We start from the raw sequence: 22596 nt of genomic DNA, 5'->3' as shown, positions 1-22596 counted from the left end.
TTGTCAATTCATTACTTTGCTTTGTCGGCTGTCCTGAAACACTTCCGATTGTGAGATCATTTTTCGGTTCATTACTTTGCTTTGTTGACTGTCCTAGCTTGATATTGCTGAAACACTTTTGATTGTCAGATCATTTGTCAATTCATTAATTTGCTTTGTTGACTGTCCTAGCTTGATGTCGCTTGAAAGATGTTCGATTGTCAGATCATTATCCAATTGATTTCTTTGGATTGTAATTCAGGACTTGCCTCGCTGTGATTTTTCATTGCAAAGATTATAAATTGTGGTGAGGCGCTGTAGTTCACAATTTGCTTGCATATATTGCTGATTTTTGAGGTATCGGATTAGCGATTTTGATCACGCCGAAATAGGAAGTGGTGCGAAAAAGCTTTTGGTTTTGCGGCGTGAATTTTTTTGCGTTGTTTGAAAAGTTTACTCTCTGGCTAGTGGTATCTTGATATTGTGCGGCTATTTGATTTCGATTTTTACTGTTTTTAATCGGATTGATTTCTAATGGTTGCCGGAAGCTCATTCCCAGCTCTTTTTTGTTTTCGTTTTTTGTTTAATTGCTCTCGAACGAAGTTTGAAGCAATTATTGCAAGCGTTGTCTTTTTGTGCAGAATTTTTGCGTGACCGTTTTGCTCTAGAACAGTTTTTCGATTTCATTGCTGGAGTGACTTTTTCACCCTCGATTTTATCGTGACTTAAAATTGATCTTATTCAGAAACTAAGTCTTTAAAACAAGACCGGTTGAGTAATGAGCTAGCAGAAGGACCTGATAGCCGAGGGGCAAAATGCTTCAGTCTGTTACGCCGGAGGATGAGGAGTCGAACCCCTCCTTGGTGGGAATATTTTGCGCCCATTTTTTCTCTAAAGCATTTTTAATTCGTTGACTACATTGGAACGGTCAGACACCTCTGTGTTTATTTTTGAAAGGTACGTTTTCTGTGATCAACACAACAGTCGGGTCTCAGAGTCAGCAGCAACAACAGTTAGTGACTGCCACACTCAGCAGCAGTAGTGCCTCTTCCTCGGCAGGACCAGACCAAATATACGAGACACCAGGCGGGGGACAAGTGGTCGTGTCCGCCATCTCCGACCCCGACTCAGCTAATCAAAGCTACAGTAAATTGAACATTCAAATTGCCATTTTCATTAGCTATTTCGTTGTTTTTGCTTATCAATAGTTAAGGAACCAGATGAACTTCATAAAAAGTCATGCGATTCAAAAAGTAATTTATTGTCAATTTGAATGAGCCGTATTTGCTGTAATCGGCCTGTAGATCGGCAGACTTCTGCATTTTTTTCGTATATGCAGAAGTCCGATCTACAGGCCGATCTATAGGCCGATCTACAGGCCGATTACAGCAAATACGGCTCATTCAAATTGACAATAAATTAATCTTTGAATCGCATGACTTCATCTGGTTACTGCTTTTCGAATATCGCATTATTAATGGATCGAAACGGCTAGGCGGAGTGAAACAATTAATGACGAGTATCAAAAAGCAGTAGTATGTTTGCCTTACAAGAGTTCAAAATTTCGGTATCCGATTTCATTTCTGATCTGTTAATGTCGATATTATTTTACGCTGGTTTATTGAACAGTTTTTCTCATATTCGGACACAAAAATCACTGCGTCTGTAAATTAAAATACTTTACCTGTTGGCTTCATTTGTTATAGTCAACAATCTGAGGGCTGTATTTTGTTACTGTTTTGTTCAATAATCAACCTTATTTTTAAGCCTTGATACCGATTCCTGCCAACTCAGCAACTAACGGGGTCATCTCAAACGACCCCAAAGGTCACCACTCTAATCACCACCAGCACCATCATCAGCAACAACACAGCCAGCAGGTCACCACAGCTGCAGTAGTAGCAGGCACAACCACACATACAGTCCAGATTGACACCAGTCAACTGCAAGACCTCATAGACACTTCAGGCATGGTTACGGGCGTTAATGAGAACAGTCGCCCTAGCATCATCACTTCGAACGCTAGCCTTCTACAGAACACCTCATCTGGGGCAGGAGGGGGAGGAATGGTGTGGGCGTATGATGCGTCACAAATGTAGCTACCACATACTGCCAGTATTTTGTGACTGATGCAAACGTTGCTGGATAATATTTGTCATGACTGGCGTGTCTCTGTCAAATAATGCGACGTTTCTTTACTTCTTGAAGAATTGACTAATTGGTTAAAATTAGAACGTCAAATACAAAATTGGCTTGAACTTAAGGCAACAATGGCGCTACAACACACTTGTGCAAAGACCTTGTTTGAATTCGAACTTATTGTTTAATATTTCTAGTTATTTTTGACGCTATTGGCTCGTTTTTATTTCAAGCAGTATGTTGCTTTTGATTATTGTTTACTTTTTCCCTAATATATTGCTGTTAATTCAGTTGGTAATAATAATTAGTTGCCTGTTATGCAATTCAATAGATGTTACGTTTTCATTTTCACATTTTTTAACAAAATTTGAAAAGTAGTGAGTTGCGTTTGTTGCTGGTCCTGGCCAGAACTCTTAGCCCTAGCTTGTAGCTTCTTAAAGCACTCATCTTCTTATCTAACGAGTCTGTCAAAAATCAGTACCGGAATACGTAACTCTTATATGCCTCGTTATTTGGCAGGGATATACTGACGAGTTTGATGGTGTTTAGCAAATCATACAAACTAAAAGCCTAGTTTTAAAAATTAATAGCCACGGCCAACATTGGTCGCTTTGTTAATGCGTTGTCTTTTTCCAAACTAAAAATTAAGATTGTATTGTTGCTCTTTTATGCAATTCTAAGAGCTCCTCTTTAACGCTTTTTATGAACAATTTTAGGAGTTCATTGGAGTTAAGAAACACAGCACGTGAAAACAGTTTAGGGCAAATTTCTGATCCAAAATTTAAGAGCAGGGAAAGTGGTATTTTTCATGTCATATTTTAGATAAGGCGAGTGATAGAGCTGGAATGAAGAAAAAGGTGTTGAAAGTTTCTGAGCGAGAGAGTTGATTTTTGCAGGGCAATTCAAAGCATTTTTTATTTAAAACTAATTTTTCTCTACGGTAGTGGTTACACCACGCTAATTTTATTAATTGCTCTTGAACGACGTTCATAGCAATAATTGTAAACGTGTGTGTCTTTTTTATGCAAAATTTTTGCTTGACGGTTTTGACTTTTCGAGTGATTTCTACGCCCTTGACTTTTTGCGTTTCGCGTGATCGAAAATTCTCTCTTAATATCAATTTCAAGCAGCTGAACTCAATTGGCGGTAATTTAATACTAAAAGTCAAACAAAAAGTGAGCTGAAACTGTTGCCATTTACACTTTAAATCTTAAAAGTGGTATATGTTAACCTCTAATGTGGTTATTTGAAGCCCACTATTGAACTTCTTAGTCCCATTTAGACTTCCCCGACTAAAGCCGGCTGCAATTGATTAGAGCTCCCACTAGTCGTTTGAGAGCAATTCTTCCGACGTTTAGTCGGTTATGTTTTTTAAAAAAGCTTTTATCGATTTTACCGGCCGTTTTTTATTGTAAAGTGGTTAAATATTTTGTTTGCCTTGCAGCTACCCGTCAGTTTATGGACAGATTTGTAGTTTTCTGTGGCAAACGATATTGCCTGATATGTTAACCAGCTTAGAAAACCCCTATTATATAACGAGTTACAAAAATCATAAATCATGAGCAAATGCTAACTGAATGGATAGTGTGAATTCCATTCCACGATCTGCAATACTATTGAAGCTTCCTTTGATTTAAATATAGGAAAGTAAAGCAGTACAAGCAACACAATACTTGTGTGATAAACCAGCTTGTGGTATATAAAGCTAACAAAGTTGCTACTTCAGCAGAGCTTTGGTGCAACGGTAGCATGCCGGGCAGCGATTCTGGAGATAGTCCTCTAAGCTCTAGTTCTTTAGCAGTATATGGAGTTAGCTAATACCACAGTTTGGTTTTTTACACTTGAATACTATCCGATCATTCAATATTTCCAACGGTATGTTACAGATCAACTTGATTTCGAAATTCGCATAAAAGGCGGTCAAGTTTAATCTATAAATTTGTGCTTGACAACTGTTTTCATTGACCGATTATCTGCCACCGGGACTGTTATAAAACTTTCAACTCAAAAACGCTTCTATGAGAGCTGAATACAACTAATGTGGCATATTTAATTTCGTGATTTAAACTATGGGCAGAATACAAAAAAATTTATCCAGATTGAAGATTATGATAAATTTTAATTTAATTTAGAAAACATTGAATGTTATTTGCCGAAGAGCAATAGCGGGTCCATTATTAGTGTCACCCTGTTTTTGCGACTCTATTAGCTGTATTGGCTTTTTGGAAGTTTTAACCGCAAGTTAAAACGACGTTTTCACCTAAAAACGATAGTGATTAAATTTTCCATGTGAACTAATTTTTTCGAGCGAGAGAACGTTATGATCATGCGCTGCGTTCTAGGAATGACATTTAAATTTTGATGTGTTTTTGAGAGAATGGCGCATAGATAACCGATTTTAGCTGTAGTTGTCTAATTGGCTTTTGATCTGTTCTTCTTTGTAAAAATATTATTTGGTCAATTCTGCATTAATTTTTTACCCTGACATTACCACGGTTTTTATAGACTAATAATGGGTCGGAAGTGCAAAATGTGCGCCTAATTTTTAATTTTGATTTGCTTTTGATTGCATTTGTTGTAAACATGTGTGTTCTTTTATGCAAAATTTTCTCTTGACGGTTTTATTCTTTATTTTTTTTCGATTTCACTTCTCGAGTTACTTTTTGTTGCTTAAAATTTTGATTTCTGAGTGATTTTGATTGCGAGGATTTCGACATTAATTCTGTTGCTCAAATAGAAATGATATTTAGCGATGGAAGTGCATAGACTGTGCAGTGGAGTGATAGTGTCAAGTACTCATAGCCTGGAGGTCAAAGATTCGAACCCCTCCTTTAACAGAAGTTGTTGCATCATAAAAGTGCTCTTTCTAATTTCATTGCCTTGTCAGTCGTTTGAGAGCAATTCGTCTGACGTTAGTCGGCTAATAATTTGCTAATTTTTTTGTCTTTTTTGAATAATTTTTGTATTTTTGTACCTTTGAGCAAAATAAATGTAAAATAATCAGTGCAGAATTCGCGTATAAAAACAAGAGGTCTTTTTGATGCTTCATCCATTGAACGCTACTTTTTAACTTTACATTTTTCTGTTTTACAAAATGCTACGCATATTAATCCGATTTTAGTGGTTTTTGTCCTGCCCAATTTTTCTTTCTTTTTTGTATATTGGTTTTACGTAGTAGAAAAATCTTCTGAAACACCATCAAGGACTTTAGATTCCTTGTATTACTACTTAATTTTTGGCAATTAAGTGCAATTTCATTACAACTTTGAAAGTTTTTATTGCCAATTAATATAATGTTCTAAACCATTGAACCCTGGTGTTACTTTTTAGGGGACCACCATATTTTAGCTACGAATGAGGATTAATTAACTGTCCTTGTTTTACTACCTCATGTTCTTCAATTTGATTAACTTTCAAAAATTATGAAGTCGTATAGTTTCTACTTTTAACAAAGTATCCGCAATGGCATCATTTTGTGTTGCATCATTTTTACTTTTTCCTAAAACTCATAGTTTTCAGCGCTATTGTTTTATTATTTGTTCAGTTGTCGTAGATTTTTTTTTAAATTTAGGTTTGCAAATTCTTTCATTTAATATAAAGCAGCTGGGACATTTTGCTGGAATTAATGTTGACTGATTTGTTTTGGCAGTTATTCTTGGGTCCTGGTTTTGTTAATAATTGAGTTTTTGCTTTTGAGTGTTATTCTGTTTTCCTTGTCTTTTTCATTGTTACTTTAAGTTTTGCTACAATTGGAGTCCATTTTGTCTATGATATCACTTAAAAAATAAAGTATATTGTTTTTTTTTTCGTAATTGCTGTGACACCAAAAACAAAAAATTTGTTGTTTTCTTGATTCCTACTTTTAAGATACCATTAGTAATGCAGTTAAGTTGCTGATAATAATATCTGCCGCTTGCTTTCGCACTGTGTCTTTCGAGTCGCAGAGTTATTTGCAGAATTTTACATTTTTGAGCCTATGAGTTTTTGTCCATCATAAGCCATTTGACCTATTCTCAACGTTACAAAATAATGTTTCCAATAATACAAAACTTTGCCGCATCAAATTTTCACAGTGCTTTTTTTCTTGTACAATTGTCCTGCGATTCAATTCTGTGCGGGTTTTTGTATGGTCTTTGACTGTTTTTTGTAGTTGTATTTGTGTTAGCTTGTTTCAAAGTTGTCAAAGCTCAAATTTTTCCCGTTAGCACAACTTTTTGATAACCATTAGACAAGAAATCACGGAGATCCTCTTTCGGCGACTTCTACCGCAAGCAACTGAATTCTTGACGTAATTATTTACTCTCTTGTTATGAGTTTAAAGGTCAATCATGTGATAAATTTTGGTAATACATGGCTTCCCTCACTCAGGTAAGGAACTGTTCACTGACCTATTAAATCTAGAAGGAGATTTGAAAACCTAATTGAAAATATAATTAGAATTTAATGGAGGTCATCGAAACTGGCTAATTACAAGCTTCTGTTGCCTAAAAGACATTTGTGTTTAAAATTTGACTTCAAAACAATCATAGAACCTGAAATCGGAAACTCAATTTTTTCAACTTTTTTGCTATTGGTCTCGGTGTTCTTCAAAAAAGAGTCTCAACCGTTTATATCGCCGCTATTATGTGGCAATCTACTGGCTGTGGTCTTTGGTTGCGAAAGCTTTGATCTGAAGCAGAAAAAATTAGTCTCATGATTTCATTTTTTGGGTTGAGGTGGATGTTCTGTTCCATCTGCTGTTTAGGAAGACAAAACCTTGAACCTCTACCTTGCGACACTAATTCAGGATTAGATAAGCAAAGTTAGAGCAGAAAATTTAGCAACCTGTTCAATCACTGCATCGTTTTTGTCGCGTCTGTTTTCGTAATTCTTTTGCAAGCCATTTCGATTAAAATTGTACTGCTTTTTATGCTTACCATTTTCCTCAAAAGATAGTTTAAAGCACATGTTACCACACATAAATTTTGTGCCTTGATATAGGGGTGCGTGATGTCACTTGCGGGTTTTGCTCAACTTTTCGACAATTCTTTGAGCATACAGGAAACAAGGCGGCTCGTTAATGTGCGTTCGCACATGATGTTCCGACCCGAGCTCATCTACATTTTTGACATAATTGTCAACCAAATGAAGAAATAACAAAAATAGATGTTTGAGTTTAAAACAATCGTTACACAGCCTATCTACTAATTGAATTACATAAGGCCATGCCTTATTATCTGAATATAATGTATTTTTAATTCAATTCTTATTTCTACTAATTCAGCTGCAGGAATTATACTGAGAGATCAAATAAGTTTATTTGGGCCACATTTGTAAACCATTGGGATCTGTTACTATGCGATTGTTCTGAAAGAAGAGAAAAAGAAGCGCAAAAAATGACCACTCAAAAAACGTTTTTAAAAATGCATTTTTTCCAACAAACAGAGCATCGATGAGAAATAATATCAGTAGCTATGTTAATTTTCGGAATACAAGAAATTGAATGTGACCTCTCATTGATGAAAATAACTTACAATTTGACGAAAAGAACAACAAACTAAACTTTTAGACTAAAGGCTGTAAACTGACTAATTGATTCGGTTAACATCACTATTTCAATCCTCAATTACAAGCCTAAGAGACTTGTCAGCAATTTACGGCTACCTAAAGAACAAAAACAGGCAAAAACAGCAATTTCAAGAAAAAAATTGAGCGAGAAAAGTGTCGAAGGCATTAAAAAATGAAGTTTTCACTAGAAACTTTTCTATGTTCAATTAATTTTTAACAGTAATGGGATTCCTCTTTTTATCAATATAGTTTCAAAAAATCAAATGTGAACAAATACATTAGAACCACGAAACTTTTGAGAAAACTCGTAGTATCAACGCCATTAATTTCATTACCTTTCAACGGAAGCCACTAAATATGCTAAATTATGACTCCATGGGACAACAAGTTTATTGGCTACTCATATTTGGTCAATAAGACCTGACAACAAGTTACTGAAGATGAAAACAACAACAAAGACAGGCAACAACCAAAAATTCAGTAGAAAAATAAATTTAGACCATAAGTTCCTCTCTGAAAACTTTATATGTGATCCGTTGAACATCTTCCGTAAACCCATGGGAACTATCAGTTTTAGGATAATGCGATAAGATTTCAAAAGGATACAAATATAAGAAAAAGTACCCCGAAATTTAAAAAAATATGAAAACTAGTGGCATTGAAGTTTTAAAACTAATAGGTAGAAGATAAAACCGCTAACCATATTTTCATGGCTGCATCAGAAAAAGGGATCCCGTAAGTACTAAGAATGACTGACAGTTCACGAAAAAAGAGTTTATAATTGGTCAATGGTCAAAAAAAAATTTTGAAAAACTATTTTTAAAGTCTTATCAGCCATTAATCTCAAAAGAACGGAGGTCAATAACTACTCTAAAAAATAACACAATGGCCAGAAAAAAATGTTTTTCATGCTTAGATAATCAATAAAAGACCACAATAAGTCTTGAGACTATGAAAACAACAACAAAAATAGGCGAAAACCAAAATTCAGTAGAAAAGTGCGAGAAGAAATTTTCGTAGCCATGTAAACCATTAGTTTTTCTCTGAAAACTTTATCTGTGATCCAGTGAATTTTTTTCCCAGCCAATTGGATTAGAATAAATTTTCCTTAAAGTGTATAATGTTTCGATACTGTGATAAGAGTTCAAAAGAAACCAATAATACGAAAATGTCCATTTTTTTAATTTTGAATTCTTGTGTCATTGAAGTAATATAATCGATAGTTAAAATTTAAAACCGCCAACGAAACTTATTTTAGTTTCAGTAGAAAACAAGTGGGTTCTGTCAATACTGAGACTGACCAACAGTTCTCATAAACTTTAAGATTGTTTAATATTCAAAAAAATTTCGAAAAATTATTTTTGAATTCTTAACAGCCACTAAATTCAATAAATTTCAACGGAAGTCAATAATTACGCTCAAATATGCTTCAATAGGAGAATGGGGAAGTTTGTCATGAATAGTTGGTCAATAAGTCATCACAACGAGTCTTATGACTATGAAAACAACAACAAAATCAGGCAAAAACCAAAAATTCAGTAGAGAAGAAAAGGTCGAATCCATTTGAAACCATAAGCTTTCCTCTGAAAAATTATCTGTAGTCCACTGAAATTCGTCTTGAAGCCAATAGGAGCTGTCAATTTTAGGATAATGTGATTTCAACAGTAACCAATAATACGGAAATAAAAAAAAATTTAAAATTTTTTGAAATCTTGTGTCATTGAAGTCATTTTTACTAAAAGTTAGAAGAAAAAACCGCCAGCTAGGTCAAATTTGATTACAGTAGGATAGAAGAGGGTGCTGTCATCACAGAGACCGACTTACAGTTCACCATAATAAGTTTGTGATTGGTTAATGTTCTAAAAAATTTTCGAAAATTTTTTAAAGAGTTAACAGTCATTAGCTGTCCACTCAATGCTCTAGATATGCTCTTTTAAATCTCATTACGGAACATCTTGTACTTTTAGTTAGTGAGTCCACTCCACAGGACTCCAAAAAATTAGTAAAACTTCAAAAGGAAAATCAAAATTTCATTTAAAATTACGAAGACTCAGAGTCGAATTTAAAAAAAAAAACATGAGCAATTCCTTGAAAACGACTTTTTTGTTCACTGGGCTTCATTTGATTGTAAAGGAGCTTAGTCATTAACGGAACCTCGATATGAAAAGTGACTTGTCTCCGGGTGACTTAAAAAAGCAAAAAGATGCAGAAAAAGTTTTATAAAAAAAAGAGCTCTCAAATAGATTTCGAATTTTTTTGATATTGAAGCTCCCTATGAGACCAGAACTAGTCTTTTTTATCGCCTTTAGTCTATTAGGAACACGAAATTGTTTCATTTTTTGGCAAGAAATTTGAGTTTGAAATACCGTTTTTATAGAAAATATCTTAATTTGAAGAAAAATCACACAAAGTGAACAAATACCCCGTGTTCACACAAAACTTCAATCCTCGATAACTCCTCGAAATAAACGAAAATAAAACAAATCTTATTAATTTTGAATTCTACGCTGGACCAGTTTTTTAACGATACCACTCACATTTCTCTGCGATGAATATATCGATCGGCCAAAATTGACTGAACAAAAAAAAACCCATTTTTAGCAGAAGACATTTTTAGCATTGAGTATAAAGTTCCTCCCCCGCAAGTGGGGTCGGAACAACTATGAGGTGATGTATTCTGCGTTAAATGCTGAACAAAATTCGAAAACTTGTACAACTTATTACAGCTTGTAAGATTGTCTTCTGCTAAATTTTGTAACACCACCACTAAAGAAAACTTGAGCACCACAGCTGAGCCTACAAAGCAACTGCATAACTATTTTATGTGTGAAACTGCTTCACTTATACTCAGCGAACAGAAGCAAGTGTTTTTCTTGCCTTTTGAGTACTGTTTAACATTACATTTTTCAGCATTACTTTTTATACGCCTCAAGACAAAGCAAAATTGTGATCTAAACAATTTAGATTGTTGTTCTGAGAACAGTTCTGAAATTTGATCTCAGCCTCGTGCACTTGAGCCCTGGGCTCTGAGCTGGGCTCGAAATGCTGTGGCTCACCAAAACTATATTCTAACGTATGCTTATTGCAGGACCATTTTCTTACCTGGGTGCTCTAGGGGTTGTTAGAACATAAATCTTAGCAGCCCCCTGGACTTGAAGTCCAATCACAAAAGTGCTACGAAGAAATTCTCAGACACAGTACGATTTTTTTTACTTCATCAGCACATAAGAGGCGTAGCGAAATTTGGAGTTAAATTTTGCAAACTATTGATCGCAACTGTTTCTTCAGTTTTTCTCATTCTTCGACAATTTGGATTCATCTTTTGTATCATAACTTTCAACTTTTTTGCAGTGCGTTTATTGAAACTGTTTGGTATGGTTCTTGTCGATTACTTTGTGTATACGATGTGTTAGAAGTTGACGGTAGAAGATAAAATGTGAAACAGGTCTACTAAGATTAAGGACGAAAAATTAGCAGTAATTTCAGGGAAATTAACTCAGATTTAGTGCCCAGGGGACTTAGCGCCCTGACGCTAGGGCACATGCGCTAGAGTGCTGAATACAAGTTCAGAGGGGCTAAAATTTACATTAGAACCTAAACTTTATAACTTAAACATAACTTAAACAAAGAGCAATAATAAATTGAAATCCAATCCAGCCTTTGAAATATTGAAGAATTTTTGGTACCCCTTAATATTGTCCTTAGGTGTACAAGTGGCGTCTATGCAAAAAATGGATCTATTCTGTTTCGGCCCCCCAGTGTGTTTTATGCCCCCCAGTTACAAATTATGCTGTTATATAGCACGTTACTATGCAAGAAAATAGCACGTGCGGCTGGGGGGAGTGAAAAATATAAGCCTACTATGCTTTGGGGACAGAATAGATCCCAAAAAATAATGTCTGCAGTACTAATCTAGGTACTAATTTATTTCTAAACTATATCACCATTTCTGTGGTGATCTGCTCACTTTTTAACAGTTTCTGATTAAAAAAATGATAACAAAACGAGATCGGGCCGCTTATAAAAACAAAAATCACTTGGTATGTGAGCCTCCGCTTTCTGCTTTTAGTGTCGTTTTTTTAGCCTTGTTTCTCTAATACACAACGAAGAATTGAAGGGACATGAACGTGCATCCAATTTTATGTACCTGAATTGATAAACGAGCGTTGATTTTTGATTCCTTGAAGCCTTATTTCCGAGTGATCAATGGTTTTGCTAAGCATTCCCGCACTAGCGTGCAAGATATGTCGGAGCAAAAGTAAGTGTCCATTTAATCAACATTAAATACGGATTTTTTTGTTGTGTTTAAGAATGATTGGCTGATTGATTAATTTCAGGCGGTCGAAAATCATTTCCAGAACAGAAGCCAACAATCGATGTTAGTAATGGAAAGTGGTTCTGTTAGATTGCATTGTTTTGCAAGCCGCATAATGAAGAATGTTATGATACGGCAAACCAAAAAGAGATGAATTAAGGTGCCCCTATTTGTGGTATTTAGTGGGTGAAGTAATTCAAAAACTTTGTATTTAAGATGATTGAATTGAATACAGAGCTAAGAATTAGAGCCGAACGGTTGTAGTAGCGAATGACAAAAATGAAAATCAGAGCCGACCACTCTAATTTGATTGGCCAAATAATATGATTGGTTCAAATTAAAGTAGCACAAATGAGAAATGGCGAATTAATTAGTCCCTTGATTATGGATTGCAGTAAGGTTGCGCTAAACTCCGCCTCTCCGTTGCCCCAACCCTTTGGCAGAGGAAGAAGGTTGCGACAAAGGGTAGATTTTCGTTGCCCTGTTCTATAGGTATTTTTTCACAAAAAAAATCAAATTAGTTTCGAACTTGGCCCATCAGAGAGCCGAAGAATTCGGCTTTAATTCTCATTTTTGGTGTTCTGCTCAAAACCCGCTCGGTTCTAACGCCGGGTTTTTAATTCAACAATTTTGCGACGTTTATGAGCAATGACAGGCTGAAAAACTTATACGTATAATGAATATCAAAAATTTGAACTTAAATCATTCACTGTAGATTTATTTTGTACCTCCAGCAAATATTTCTAATATTTCTAAGAAAATATGGTTATGTGATACTCTTTGGTTTAAAGAGCAGAGCTTTCGTTACTGTGGCAAAATATTTCTGTCCGAGTTGATTTTCTTAGGCGTTTTTCTGCAAATATCGTAAAGCCTAATGGTGGACTAATTATGGATCATTAATACCCTCTTAAAATTTGCTGACGTAAGCAAATGACGGTCACCGCTTTGGTAATAAAAGCGGTGACCGTCTCTTAAAATTTGCTGACGTAAGCAAATGACGGTCACTGCTTTGGTAATAAAAAGAAAAATATTTTCTCTATCTTTCCAATGTAGCTCGCCAGGCTTAGTGGTAATATAACGTATTGCAAAAGTACCGTATTTATACCACCACAATGGGCTTCTGTGATGGGAAAGATCCTTTTTTTCAGAAAGAGAAATGATCTTCCAACGTTGAGGTTAAGTTTCTTAAATATTTCACCAAATGGAATTATCACAGCTCGCCAATGCAATTTAAAACCAAACAGATTGTTAAAAAAGATCTTTGGCTATTGCTTTTCTTGCGATTTTAAACATAAGGAAAGAGTTTTCCTGCTTTGTGCTCTCAAATTTAGCGCTGATTCGACCACTTAAATAGATTTTTTGGTAGATTTTTTTTATTTTTGATTTTAACTTTCTGTTAAAGCATTTTTGCTTATGAGATTTCAATAACCAGAAGTTTTGGAATCTATATATTATTTCTAACTCGAATGCTATGTCATCATATTTAAGTTCTTAATCTTTGCGCGTTTTAACGTTCCTTTAACATGCAACCCAACGTAGTATTTGTGTTTTGAGACGAGTTATGCCATCATGCAAAATCTTGTTATGTGCACAAGTCTTAGCGCTCCTTAGACATGCAAAATAGCAAAGTTAAATAGTTGCTGGTACATAGGTTAATCGACGCCAAACATTGAGCTTCGCTAGCGTAAGCGGTGAGACCTCTGGCTGTTAAACGAGGGTGATGAGTTTCCAGCGAAAGAAAGAGCGAAACAGAAATCTTGAAATTTTTAAAATCATCGATTCATTTTCGAGCTTTCTAGTGAAATTCAATTGTTAAGATTTTTTCCTGATCTTCCTGAGTAAGTTGCGCAATTCTAAGAACATACTAAACGTTTTTATGCTAACACATACAGAGAAACTAACAAACACATACAGATAAAAGTCATACACGTTCAACGTGAGCAACATACAAACACAAAAAGGACAAAGAACAAAAGCGAGGGAGATGGGAAGAAAGGGAGAGAGAGAGAGAGAGAGAAAGAGAAAGAGTGAAAGAAAGAATGAAAAAAGACAAAGAGAGAGAAAAAGAAAAACAGAGAAAGAGAAATAGAGAGAAATAGAGAAAAAAAGAGAGAGAGAGAGAGAGAGATAAAGAGAGAGAGAGAGAGAGAGAGAGAGAGAAAGAGAAAGAGAGAGCGAGAGAGGGGGAAGGAGAGAGGGAGAGGGTGTGTGTGAGAGAGAGAAAGAGACGAGAGAACAGAAGGAAAGAAGATCAAGAATAAAAGAAAAACAGCAAGGAATGAAAGGAAAAGAAAAAAGAACAGAAATAGTGAAAGAAATAATAAAATGAAAAAGGAGAGAGAAAAGGAGAGCTGGTGCATTAAATCTGCGGGACACCATCGTGGGCAGTTTAAGTAAAGTCGATAAATGTACCCTCATTTTTTCTTATACCGTTAAAAAAATAATTTTAAATACTTCAATTTTGACAGAAAAATAGTTTCATGTCTCTCGTATTCATTAGAAGTTTTTGTTTGGTGTGGTCTGATCAAATGCCTTTCCCATTTAAGTGACTCAGTTTTAAAATCAATTTGTTTTGAAAATAAAATGAATTTGTCGGAAAGGTAAAAAACAGTTGAGACGCCTGAATTTGATACATTATGCGCTGTAACTGTTTGAATGCTCATTTTTTAGTCTTGGATTACTTGACACGGGCAAGAGCAGAATTTGATGCAAAATGGGAAACGAATCCCAAGGTAAGTTGCTCAACTTAACAAAAAGTACAGGTGAACCTTAAAAACACATCATCTTGAAGACTACAAAGAATATTTTGAGCTTTTCCAGATCATCCTTTCGAAATAAAGGAAAAGTTCTTCTACTCGCAAATGTTTTTGATTGAACGGATTCATTTAATTCCTTTTGAATTTACGACAGGTCTTAAATAAAATTGACTTTTCTCTACCAAGCGTTGTCTTGGCTAAATAGTCTTTTTCCATTTATGAGAAAAGCAACATGATTCTAGCTGATAGCCTTTCGATTCTGGTTTTTAACTGGTTAAAAGAACTGAAACACTGAAGCAGTGCTAAGTTTTTCTCTGGGTAATCAGTGGGAGGGTTCTATTGAGTGTACTGATGATTTAGAGCGATGTGTCAATGGATGACTTCAATGTGCAGAGGACCCTAGGCAGTGGGTCATTCGGGAGAGTCGTTCTGGCCAAGTACATCCCCTCTAAAAAGGACAGATATCTGGCCATTAAAATACTTTGCAAGGACCAGGTCAGATCAAAGTGCGGCTAAGCTCACAAAAGAGTACAATTTACCATTAAAATATACTCAGCGCTTTCTCTGCACATTTCTCCGCTTTTCTAGAAACAAATTTCACACTTTTATAGCAAATGTTCAGCTTTTTTTCAGCGCGCTTCATACAAAATTGTGAGAATTCATCACAAATTCAACAACAGGTTTAAAAATGAAAATTTTAAAATCATTCCGTACATAATCCTTTCACGTCAAAAATAGCCAGCACTCAACTTTTTTTCCTACATAGACAAATGTTTGGAATCATTTGAATTTAGTTTAGAAATTAAGCATGGAAAGTGTGTAAATAATGAAAGATAGGTGCTGAGAGTGGAGAAATTATGTACTAAAATTAGAAAAATGATAAAAGAGGTGCTGAAAAACCATTTTGAACGATCATGGAGAATTTGTTTTACTAGAAAACGGATTCGATTTCCGGTAATCTATCGAAAAGTGATTGTGTAGAACATGATGTAAAGATTGGTCTGATATTTGACTTAATATGGGTTTTATATTTAATATTCAATATTAAGCTGATTTTGACCTACATCACCTACGCGCAAATGAATTTTATTTTGTACCGATTCATTTTCTCTGCGTCTTTGTTTTGAAGCAAAAAATTTAAATCCATGCTAACTGTTTTAGGGGAAGAGTTTTTAGAGCATAAAAGTTTATCTATTATTGATGACATAATTGACAAATGTGCGATTCTGTCGAAATAACGATAGTTTTATTTTTAAATATTGCCGAGAAGAATGAACATACAATTTTCAACATCTAAGAAAGTTATCAACTGTTCAATTAAGCTCAATGTTTTCGCTGAAGTTGAAAATCATATATAGTTAAAATTCTGGTTACTTCAATCTTCAGGGCAATTAAGAAGTACATGCTGTTCTGTTCCTTCATCATCGTCTCCCTTGCACCCAGGTTCTTCTGAACTTCTGTCAAATTCGGTGAAAATTTTGCTGTCAACTCACTTTTGAATCTTTGAAATCCTGGTATTGTTCAAAAAATGAAATCTAAAGTTTTTGTTGTATAATAGATTTAGACAAATCTTTCCAATTTTTTACGTAAAAATTTCTCTTTGAAAACAGGATAGCCTTCGTTTTTTTGAGTTTAGCTTTTGGGTTTACAAAAAATATTGCTAAAAAGCTATGAATAAGATAAAACAATTTTTTGATCAAAATAAGAAATTGGGAATAAGAGATAAAGATGTAAAGGTTTAAACCACTTTTTAAACAAAACAAGATATAGTCATCTGTCACTGACATGACTTCTTTTTGTCGAAAACGAACGGAAGTGACTTTCGACAAGAGCCTCAGTACACAAAACACAATCATACAAAACACTCGCAATCAAAGGAAACTAATATATTTAATCTAAATCAAAATAACAAACAACATTTTTATGAGCACATTCGAAAGATAACCCCAACCCGAATTAAGTTGTTTTTGATATCACATCATCTGATGAGTTTGAAAGATCATAATGGAGTTATGGTGAATTTTTTACTTTTTATTTGAAAACAATTGCGGTGAGTGCAAAAATTAATTTTAGTTTTGAAACAGTGCTATTATATGTTAATTTCAGCGGGCTTGAGTATTATGGGGAAAAACTTGAGGGATGCTCTCCTTGTTTAGTTTTCTGTGCTAACAATATTAACAAAACTAAATGTTCTTCCAATTTTTGCCTATGAAAACAATGAATTCATGATGTTGCATTTGGCAAACATCCAAGCATTACTTTGTCACACTGAGTGCGAGATACTTGGACTGGTATATCTAAATTATCTGGTTGTCAAATTTGCCATATTTCGCTGTTTTTAGTTAAATAAAATGGAACAATATTGTGAGCAAAAATGTTCGTTAGTATGTTTGAAAAACCAATGTCGAATTCTTTATTAATAGCTGCCATAGCACGCTATTGATGTCAACTGATCTCAAACAAAGTTTGTAGCAGATATCTTAGTCCTGCAGTCTTTATCAATGCGAGTTTTCGCTTGATCGATTTTTCTTCTGACTCATTTGATTTTTCGTCCTCAAAAACCGGATAAACAGGTAGCACTCGGAGGTCAATAAGTTGCCAAGTATCTCTCTTAGACTCTTACGCCTTCCTAGGCTCTCAGTATGCGATTCGACAAAACAGTTTTGCGCAGACAATTTCAAGTTGCCAAGGGTTGTTCTTAGACTGAAAAGTTTGACCTCCTCTGTCACCCTAGGGTAGTTGATTGTTTTTGATTGAGATTTTGTTGTTTTTTCTTGGTCTTTAGAACTCAAAGATGAGCTATGTTGATCTTTTTTTTAATCGTTTGAGTAAAAGTAGTTACCGACTGTGGAAAAAAATGTGTTTTGGTTAACCTGTTAAAAAGGGAATTTCAGAGTGGGTTTCTTCGTTCATTTTTTTAGAGAAACCGAGATAAGTTGGCCTACACAATTATTTTCAAGCAAGTGAAAATTTTTTGCTCACGTGGAAAATGTCTCAGCAGCTTTTCAGTTTCATTTAATTTTATCAACCCAAATATATCATTGAACTAATATTAACCACTAGTTGTACATTTGATAGTGTTTTTGACCATTTTGAAGATATCTTTGTTTATTAGATTGAGTTTTGAATTATTTTTGCTATTTTTTTGCTTTTAGACGCGTAATTTGAGGTTTATGTATTCATTTTTCACAGTCTACGGGAACATTTTTGGTCGGCAGTTAGCGTTTGCGTTTGTTTTGGGTTACATCTTGATTAGACTGATATCAATAATAAATCAATTTTATCAAAAAATTTTATACAGCAGAGCATTTTAGAACTGTTTTTAAACATATCAGAATTTCCCCGTTTTTGGTGCTTTTGTGAACACTTTTTAATAGCCGCGAAGCGATAGTGGCTAATATTGGGGACTTTGTTGTTTTTCACAATTCAAAGAGTTTGAATTGTTTTGGGGCAAAAGATCTGTTCACATATTTTCATGATTTTTGAAGTCAAATTATAGTCGTGATTTTGGTCACAACAAAACACGAAGTTGAGGGGAAAATGAGTGGTTTTGCGGCGTGAAATTTTTTTGCTCCAATTTTAAAGTATTGTGAGAAAACGGTGTTTGAACAGAAATTAGCTTTCTCGCTAGTGGTTTTTTGTTCATATGCGGCTATTTCACTCTGATGTTTACCGTTTTTTCAATTTTTTGGATTGAATTTTTTCAAATGGTTTTCCCAATGCATTTATAGCTCATTCTGGGCCTAGTTTTTTGTTTGAACGAAATCTCGCTAGTGTTTTTTGCGTCATTTTGACATTCAATTTGTTTTTTTTTAATTTTTTTGATCTGATTTTTTTAAATGGTTTTCCCAGTTGTTACGACCTGACTTCTTGGAATTGCCTTTTTCAATTTTTTCAGTGACTTCTACTGCTTTGCAGTTAATATTTGTGTGAGTAACGTCATTTCTGCTTTTTGGCCAATTGCGTGACTTACCTCACTCAAAAAAATGACTTCTGAACTCACTTATGGAACTTTAATTTTTATGAACACTAATTAAAGATCAATGGTGTGCATCCAAGTAGTGGCAAACTCATATACCCTAATTCTTGAGTTTTTGATTTCGAATATCAATTTTGAAAAAGCTCTTTTAGGGTTTTTTCCTTATAGACCGTATGTGTCATAAAAATGAAGTCCGAATCTAACACAAAAGGTCTTGTGGTCTTTTAAAAGACTGATGGTCGATCTGTCCATCTTATTTCCTTGGTTGTTCCAATTAATAAAAAGCTACCAGCGTCTATCACGGTTTTTTCCGGAAACTTTCCGGCTATGTTATTAAATTGCCTGATTTTAACTTTAATGTGTGTTTATACTCGTTTTTCTCTAAAGTGCTTTTTATTTTGTCCTCGTGTTTTGTTGTTCTGTAGTGCACCATACGTTGTGTGAGAAAACTCTGATTATACGGAAATTGTACTTGAAGGGTTTTTGAAGAACAATTCTTGAAATGTTGCGAGCTCGAGATTTGTTTTGAGATTAATAAAAACGGATTTGCTATTTTTCATCTTTTCGTTTCCCTTTTTCTTGGCATTCCTTGTAATGATCGTTCTTACTATTTTTCTCATTTTGACTATCACATTTTCAGTCATTGGTTCAAACAATTGAGGAGGAACAGTGAAATGAGATTAATTAATCAATTTACCAACCTGGAAAAAATTTTTAATCAGGTTTTTATACAGAAATTATTCAGGTTTCTTTGTAATTATATTTCATTTATTTGTTTTCCAATGGAACAGTTTTATGTGGCTAATTGTTTCAATGAAAAGGGAGTTGTCTGCGGCTTTAGTCATTTTTTTGTTACAAGTTGAGTCCGGGGTCTTCCTTTTATGATTTCTTATTTCAACGTCAAAGTTTTTGTTTCAAACATTTGACGTCAAATTTATCTTTTTAATTGCTCTCAAACGAAATTTGCAGCAAATATATTAGTCCTGTTGGTGTTTTTATGCGACTTTTTGCTTGATCGATTTTTCGTCTGATCAATTTGACTTCGTCCTTGAGAACGGGATAAACAGGTAGCGCCCAGAGGAGGACTTCTCTCAGAGCCTTTCTGCTTAATATTCTCCAAGTATTTTATCAACCCAAATATATCATTGGGTTGATATATTTTTAATTTTATCATACATTTACATACATTTTTTTACATACATTTAATTTTATCAACCCAAATATATCATTGAACTAATATTAACCACTAGTTGTACATTTGATAGTGTTTTTGACCATTTTGAAGATATCTTTGTTTATTAGATTGAGTTTTGAATTATTTTTGCTATTTTTTTGCTTTTAGACGCGTAATTTGAGGTTTATGTATTCATTTTTCACAGTCTACGGGAACATTTTTGGTCGGCAGTTAGCGTTTGCGTTTGTTTTGGGTTACATCTTGATTAGACTGATGTCAATAATAAATCAATTTTATCAAAAAATTTTATACAGCAGAGCATTTTAGAACTGTTTTTAAACATATCAGAATTTCCCCGTTTTTGGTGCTTTTGTGAACACTTTTTAATAGCCGCGAAGCGATAGTGGCTAATATTGGGGACTTTGTTGTTTTTCACAATTCAAAGAGTTTGAATTGTTTTGGGGCAAAAGATCTGTTCACATATTTTCATGATTTTTGAAGTCAAATTATAGTCGTGATTTTGGTCACAACAAAACACGAAATTGAGGGGAAAATGAGTGGTTTTGCGGCGTGAAATTTTTTTGCTCCAATTTTAAAGTATTGTGAGAAAACGGTGTTTGAACAGAAATTAGCTTTCTCGCTAGTGGTTTTTTGTTCATATGCGGCTATTTCACTCTGATGTTTACCGTTTTTTCAATTTTTTGGATTGAATTTTTTCAAATGGTTTTCCCAATGCATTTATAGCTCTTTCTGGGCCTAGTTTTTTGTTTGAACGAAATCTCGCTAGTGTTTTTTGCGTCATTTTGACATTCAATTTGTTTTTTTTAATTTTTTTGATCTGATTTTTTTAAATGGTTTTCCCAGTTGTTACGACCTGACTTCTTGGAATTGCCTTTTTCACTTTTTTCAGTGACTTCTACTGCTTTGCAGTTAAAATTTGTGTGAGTAACGTCATTTCTGCTTTTTGGCCAATTGCGTGACTTACCTCACTCAAAAAAATGACTTCTGAACTCACTTATGGAACTTTAATTTTTATGAACACTAATTAAAGATCAATGGTGTGCATCCAAGTAGTGGCAAACTCATATACCCTAATTCTTGAGTTTTTGATTTCGAATATCAATTTTGAAAAAGCTCTTTTAGGGTTTTTTCCTTATAGACCGTATGTGTCATAAAAATGAAGTCCGAATCTAACACAAAAGGTCTTGTGGTCTATTAAAAGACTGATGGTCGATCTGTCCATCTTATTTCCTTGGTTGTTCCAAATAATAAAAAGCTACAAGCGTCTATCGCGGTTTTTTCCGGAAACTTTCCGGCTATGTTATTAAATTGCCTGATTTTAACTTTAATGTGTGTTTATACTCGTTTTTCTCTAAAGTGCTTTTTATTTTGTCCTCGTGTTTTGTTGTTCTGTAGTGCACCATACGTTGTGTGAGAAAACTCTGATTATACGGAAATTGTACTTGAAGGGTTTTTGAAGAACAATTCTTGAAATGTTGCGAGCTCGAGATTTGTTTTGAGATTAATAAAAACGGATTTGCTATTTTTCATCTTTTCGTTTCCCTTTTTCTTGGCATTCCTTGTAATGATCGTTCTTACTATTTTTCTCATTTTGACTATCACATTTTCAGTCATTGGTTCAAACAATTGAGGAGGAACAGTGAAATGAGATTAATTAATCAATTTACCAACCTGGAAAAAATTTTTAATCAGGTTTTTATACAGAAATTATTCAGGTTTCTTTGTAATTATATTTTATTTATTTGTTTTCCAATGGAACAGTTTTATGTGGCTAATTGTTTCAATGAAAAGGGAGTTGTCTGCGGCTTTAGTCATTTTTTTGTTTCAAGTTGAGTCCGGGGTCTTCCTTTTATGATTTCTTATTTCAACGTCAAAGTTTTTGTTTCAAACATTTGACGTCAAATTTATCTTTTTAATTGCTCTCAAACGAAATTTGCAGCAATTATATTAGTCCTGTTGGTGTTTTTATGCGACTTTTTGCTTGATCGATTTTTCGTCTGATCAATTTGACTTCGTCCTTGAGAACGGGATAAACAGGTAGCGCCCAGAGGAGGACTTCTCTCAGAGCCTTTCTGCTTAATATTCTCCAAGTATGCGATTCACACAAACTGTTTTGGAGACTTATACTTATATTGTGAAGGACACACACACACACACGTCAGCCCCCCCCACACACACACACACAAAACACACACACACACACACACACACACACACACACACACACACACATACACATCAGCCCTCTTCACTTCACCCCCCCCCCATCTCCACCCCATGCACATCGTTCAGACCGTATGGCCCCATGTAGCGAAATACCTCCCGCCACACCATTGCCCTCACTGTTGTCGTCTCCCACTGTTGTCGTCTCGGCAATCAGTAAAAACTTTTCAAAATTTCTCCTTTTGGTATCGTGTATGTTTTTGAGATTTCGGGTCCATTGAGGTAAAAAATTTTGTCTGGGAATGTGTCAGTTATATTTTCATCAATAACGCAACTTCAATTCTGAAAAAGGTTTCAATTTTTGTGTGTACTCGGTAAGTAAAGCAAGTATCTTTTCTGTTGTGAATTTTTTGTCGTTTTTATAGCTTCTCAATTTCCTATTTTTATTTTGAAAAGTTTTTTATCAGTTGTGCTATCCCTCAGACAAAGTCGTTTGCAGTTGTTTGGGCTCCGTTGGTCCCGT

General features: G+C 34.6%; 2 protein-coding genes across 2 annotated transcripts in view; both read left to right on the top strand.

Moving 5' to 3' along the window:
* LOC142337232 (uncharacterized) overlaps window positions 1–2463 on the top strand; it is a 79010-nt gene extending 76547 nt beyond the window's left edge. The window contains exons 6-7 of the mRNA XM_075386374.1: window positions 937–1125; window positions 1747–2463. Of these exons, the coding sequence (XP_075242489.1) occupies window positions 937–1125; window positions 1747–2078 (521 nt within the window). The 3' untranslated portion in view covers window positions 2079–2463. The remainder of the gene's footprint in view (window positions 1–936; window positions 1126–1746) is intronic.
* A 9351-nt stretch (window positions 2464–11814) lies between these two features.
* The window catches only part of LOC142337230 (cAMP-dependent protein kinase catalytic subunit 1-like), a 31421-nt gene continuing 20639 nt past the window's right edge, over window positions 11815–22596 (top strand). Inside the window, exons 1-4 of the mRNA XM_075386368.1 lie at window positions 11815–11923; window positions 12003–12043; window positions 14651–14712; window positions 15097–15231. Coding sequence (XP_075242483.1) covers window positions 11910–11923; window positions 12003–12043; window positions 14651–14712; window positions 15097–15231 — 252 coding nt within the window. The 5' untranslated portion in view covers window positions 11815–11909. The remainder of the gene's footprint in view (window positions 11924–12002; window positions 12044–14650; window positions 14713–15096; window positions 15232–22596) is intronic.

Source organism: Convolutriloba macropyga, chromosome 3 (assembly GCF_964194025.1).
Source record: "Convolutriloba macropyga chromosome 3, txConMacr16.3, whole genome shotgun sequence".
Lineage (NCBI taxonomy): Eukaryota > Metazoa > Xenacoelomorpha > Acoela > Convolutidae > Convolutriloba > Convolutriloba macropyga.
Note: the sequence above shows the minus strand (reverse complement) of the source record. Positions and strands in the feature narration are given on the sequence as shown.